This window comes from Octopus bimaculoides, chromosome 4 (genome assembly GCF_001194135.2).
Source record: "Octopus bimaculoides isolate UCB-OBI-ISO-001 chromosome 4, ASM119413v2, whole genome shotgun sequence".
Taxonomy (NCBI): domain Eukaryota; kingdom Metazoa; phylum Mollusca; class Cephalopoda; order Octopoda; family Octopodidae; genus Octopus; species Octopus bimaculoides.
The window spans coordinates 57,682,334-57,688,194 of NC_068984.1; the positions used below are offsets into that span (position 1 = coordinate 57,682,334).

General features: G+C 32.9%; 1 protein-coding gene across 3 annotated transcripts in view; it reads left to right on the top strand.

Annotated features, from left to right (window-relative positions):
- LOC106874704 (calcitonin gene-related peptide type 1 receptor) overlaps positions 1–5,861 on the top strand; it is an 85,866-nt gene that overhangs the window by 47,722 nt on the left and 32,283 nt on the right. For all 3 annotated transcript variants that reach the window (XM_014922518.2, XM_052967090.1, XM_052967091.1), the window contains exons 4-5: positions 1,951–2,042; positions 4,019–4,169. In XM_014922518.2, the coding sequence (XP_014778004.1) occupies positions 1,951–2,042; positions 4,019–4,169 (243 nt within the window). The remainder of the gene's footprint in view (positions 1–1,950; positions 2,043–4,018; positions 4,170–5,861) is intronic.

A 5,861-nucleotide genomic window follows, 5' to 3' on the forward strand; every position in this document is an offset into this window, starting at 1 on the left:
TATATATATATATATATATATATATATGTATGTATGTATGTATGTATGTATGTATGTATGTATGTATGTGTATATATATATATATATATATATATATATATATATTATGTATATATATGCATCTATATATAGATGTATATGTATACATGCATATGTATACATGCATATGTATAGATGTATATGTATATATGTATATGTATACATGTATGTATATGTATGTGTATATATATATACATATGTACAAATATATGTATGTGCATATATATGTCTCCATATATATGCATGTATATATATGCATATGTATAGATGTGTATGTGATGAATATATATATATATGCAAACGGAAGTAGCACAAATATCAATAATATCAATGCCAACACAGGGATATAAATTAAAATTTATGTCGGATCTTATGAATCCAGAATTAAAATTCGCTTGAACAACCACAGATCTTCTTTCAGGGTCCTGGAAAAGCGCAACACAACAACACATGCAGAATACGTATGGCGCCTAAAGGACGATCATACGCCCTTTAACATCAGATGGAAATAACTGGAAACTTGTGGACGCTATCGTAATGGAACAAGACTGTGAAAATTGCGTTTGGCAAAAAGATTTATAATCCTCATGAAATCATATGAGCCAAGAGGCTACCTTAACTACAGGACGAAAGCCGTGGGAAGTTGTCCACATTTTCGGAAATTTTTACTTCAAAATTGGAAAACCTAGCTATCAAGCGAAGGAAGACAACTCGCCCGGCTATAATTTTTAAAGAGGATTATTTCTTGAACTATTACCGGTGTTCTTGTGTTTAAAAAAAAACATTTTTTGCAGAGAACAGTTACTGTATATATATGTATATGTGTATATATATATATATGTATATATATATATATATTTATGTATCTATCTCTATATATATATTTGTGTATATATGTGTACGTATGTATGTATGAATGCATGTATATTTGAGGTTCATTTTTAATTTATTAGTCCTTTTATCAACTACTAAATCTAAGACTCGAGGACTGTGTCTGTTTAGAATGAAGGGCAAAAGTGAGTTGACAGCTCATTGCTAGGTATGGTCATAAATATTGTCAAGATTTTAAGAGTAGCAAATTGGGTATAAAGTATCTGTCTATAAAGTACTGCATCACTTCTTGATATCCTGTTGCTTATTTTGATATATATGTATGTATATAAATAAAAAATTATAAATAAATAAATGGAGTTAAACGCATGTTAATCAAATTCTTTTACTTCCGACACATGTTTCGAAGATATCACTGGTATTATTCCAAAGGAATAAAATGGTATAAAATAATGTAATCTTCTTTCCAGGGAAATGAAGAAATGAAACTCGTCAATAAGACAGTTTAACAGAAAAGGATGGATATGTATAGTGATTAACTGAACGCTATTAAGTTTGTTTTTTAAAAATGTTAGGGGATATAACGCCAAAGATAGCATATAGAAAGAGGAGGGGTAAGGGAAAGAAAAATCAAAAATATGAGAAGTATATAACGATATGTAAATTAGATAAAGCCCTAAAGTCTTGGAAAAGATATATCTAGTGAATGTGAAATGTAAGGAAATTAATGTTTAAATTATATATAATGATAGATATCACTTATATGAACTAAAGGTGTGTTTCTGCCAATGTTTACATCGGCTAAAGTCGTTGGAGTTTGCTTTGTTGTTCCTAGTGTTACTATAGAGATTTTGTTGACTGGTTTTTTTCTATCTGTCGTACAGAAAATATGCAACGTGTTTGGTGTCATTTTGATGAATAACATCTGTGTTTCCTATGTGTTGTATGTGTTTGTATAATATAGAATAGTGTTGCATTAAGATCGCGTTGAATTTGAATCGTGTGGGTTGTAAGGTACTCCCAGTTTCTTTTCAGCATTGCAAGTAATTCAATATTATTCTTTTATTTCCTGTATTCCAGAAGCATCGAGTCATCGTTTTCGCAAGTGTAGCAACAAACTTGATCAGTGCCATGTTGCTGATTCCAGCTTGCTTCATATTTCTGTACTTCCGGTGCGTATTCTTATAGTCTTCTTCATTAATGCGGTATGACAACGTTGCTGTCAATCTTTACTCATTAGTAATTTTATATCATTTTCTCTCATGAAATATCTATACTCACGAAAAGTCTTCCCAGTGAATTTTGTTTGTTAGTGGAACATCATTGAGACGAGTGGAGAAGTTTAAGTACATCGGGGCCGCATTTACGAGTAATAGAAGGCAAGAGGCTAAACTGGATGCTAAAATTGCAGATGCTGGCGCGGTAAAACGCCAGCTCCTGCATTCGATCCACAAAAGAGGAGACGTTGATAGAAAAATCCAAATTTGCTATCTTCAGTTCGGTTTTTTTGCCTACCCTCACCTATGGTCATGGATGTTGGATAATGACCGAAAATGCATGATCGCGAATATAAGCGGCCGGAATAAGAGACAGTCAATCAGAGAAGCAAACAGACAGACAGACAGGTAGACTGACTGACAAGTGGAGACAAACAGAGAGGGGGGGGTAAGATAGAAAGAGAGAAAACAGAGAGAGAAACAGAGAGAGAAACAGAGAGACAGACAGTCTGACAGGTAGAAATTAACAGACAGACAGAAACGAGAGTATGGGGAAAAAAATAAAATCTCATTTGATAGTGAGCATTCTTTTATACAACCATTTCTAAACGTTTCAATTGTATTTATGCTGTAGACTAATATTCAGCATATATAAGTGTCTATATAAGATCGCAAAGCATGAAAATAACAGTATAAGACATCGAGTCATATTGCCCTTTGCGATTTCAAAATTTTAGACATGAAATATGCAAACGATATAAAGTGTCAAATTTGTCAGCGAAATAGCAAATTATTGTGAGGAAATAGATTTCAATTCAAAGTACTGCTAACTAAAATCTGCGAACGTTAGTATTAATTCTTCTTAATGTATATAGTATTAAAAATCTAACTGCAATCAAATGTGCAGTGAGGAGTGGGGAAACAGTATTAGCTAATATCATTTTCAATTTTCCAACAAATACTGCTTCAAATATATTTCGATCTTATTCTGGCTTTCTTAACGACGCATACCCTCCAATATACTTGTGGAAGGAGTAACAATCACTAAATCAGTAAATAAATATTGGTGTAAGGAAATAGAATTACTTAGAAATTAAACATTTATAAGACACTGAAATTTTTAAAAATAGTGGTAACATATTTAATGCTCCAGTGAGTTTTCTTGATTAAATCATCTTCATGAAGTCTAAACAAAGAACTTGCAAACAAGAAACTAAACAAAGAACTTGCAAAGAAAAAAATCATTTAATAACTGGTCGGTAATATGTAGTCTTGTAGACATACAAAATAAATAATTTAAATGAACAGTATAGTCGATAAAATCAATCCCAAAACTTAAATGATACTTATTTTATCTCTGGAAAAAAGCTTGAGTTAAGCAAACAATAAGCTATAAAAGAAGGCCAGAAATGTTGTTGAATTAATTAACAAAAAGAAACAGGGTGGAGCCTATGATCTTTGTAGCCACTTCCAGGCTGGTGAAATCGACGAATAGGAGGAAAAAATATTTTTTAAGAAAGAGAGAAATCTTTTAAAAAATGGAAAAAATGAACAAAAAGTATGAGAGGAGATTAAGAAACAAAGTAAATTACTAAAGGTAATAGTAGAGATATGTATGGGGAATTTCTGGGAATAAAGTTAAAATGAAAAATAAATAGAAAGTTATACACATCAACACGACTTATATGTTCTTGCAAGGGAATGTGTACGCGTGTGCATGGTTACGTTTTCACACCTTCATTACTTTTGTTTCGTGCCAACTAAGTTTCATTTCACACACAAACGTATTGTTCGTAGTAAATGTTAATGTATTCGGCCATAAATTTGACAGTAGTTAAATGGCCTATGAAAACTAAGTATCTATTGTGTATCTTCTTTCTGTTTTACTCGTTCACCAGTTAAAATAATATTGCCATTGATTTTGTTCGCAGGCTTCTGAGGATGCAGCATCGAATACGACTCCATGTCTGTCTTATTGTATCATTTATCTTCACAGCAATCTTTCAGATTCTGTGGACTATCTTAGTTCATCACGACCAGTTTCTAAATGCTCCAGAAGATACTTTGCTTCAAAAAAACACAGTAAGCCACAAACCAGTATTTTATTTATTTCCTACGAATTTCTTATAGATTATTTTTATACTCATTTATGTTTATACTCATTTTTTATCCGAGCAAATCATATTAATCTTATTGGTTGCAAGTATTTATACATATTCTGAGCAACAATTTCCATTTCTTCCTCTCCTAACTAGTTTGCAGTCTATCACGTATGATATTCATATCATTATCTTTTGTTGTGAAGTATGATAGAAGTTCTTGCAAATACTGTAAAGGAATTGATCGCGTCTTCTAGATAACTGAATTATTTCTTCTGCTTCATTATCTTTGAACTCATCACTGGAATCAATGATAACACTGTAAAATAAATTACTTTTTCCTTGACTTGCAATGCAGAGTTCAATTCTAAGTTCGGCAAAATATTACATACATTGTTGTGTTACTGGGTTTACAAGACGATGCTTGTGCTCGATCTATTATGTCCAGAAGCTTTTTTTAAACTGAATCGTCAAGCTCGAACTGGTGTCCACCTTAAATAGTCTTAATCACACAAAGCATTTAAAAGGGAGCCAAATTGGTTTAATTTCTTTCGTTATTCAAGAACAGCGTCCAGTATCATTCGCAATGTTTGTTCCTATATCACTTGTCTAACCTCAGTCTTTATTGATAGATTCTGAATAGCATTCAAATTACCCGATTTGAGAGAGGTTTGTCTCATCCGATTAATACCCATGATAAGCAGCGGCCCAATAGACCATGGACGTATGTCGAAGAATAACCTGTTACCACTAAAGGTCACAGTCACCGAATCGATGTTCAATAACCAAAATATGATGCTCGTTTCTCTAGCTGTTTACCTGTCCACTGTGTATTTGATGAACGCTTTATATACATACATCACTGGAACGTAATAATCTGTAAAACTTTCCAGAAGTTTATCATTTAAGTATATATGAGCATGTCTAGACATGCAACTATTTGCATGAGAATACATACATAAAACAAAACATACAAATCTACACATATACATACATACAAAAATACCCTATTGATGTTGTTGAAATTCCAATGAAGGAGTCTTGGATCTAGGTTAGAAACCGGCTCTTTCTCTATTGGCAAGAAATCTTGAAATAAAACTGAATAATGACATACATATGTATGTATGTATGTATGTATGTATCAGGCACATGCCGTCAGTAATTACTCAGGGTAGGCAGTTGGTGACTTTTATGTAGTAAAACTAAAAAAATAAGCGAAACAAAGGCGTGCGACTGAGTTGAAGGCAGATTTACTCCTGCCTTTATAGCACGTAAAGAAAATGGTGTTGTATGAGTGTGCGCAGCACGTGTACTACAGCATTACTATGCGTAGCTTAAATACTGAGATTGAAAGGTAGTGGCGAATTATGCCTACCTAATACTCTTTTACTCTTTTACTTTTTTACATGTTTCAGTCATTTGACTGCGGCCATGCTGGAGCACCGTCTTTAGTCAAAGAAATCTACCCCAGGACTTATTCTTTGTAAGCCTAGTACTTTTTCTATCGGTCTCTTTTGCCGAACCGCTAGTTTACGGGGACGTAAACACACCAGCATCGTTTGTCAAGGGATGTTGAGGGGACAAACACAGACACACAAACATATACACACACATACATATATATATATATATATATATATACATATATACGACGGGCTTCTTTCAGTTTCCGTCT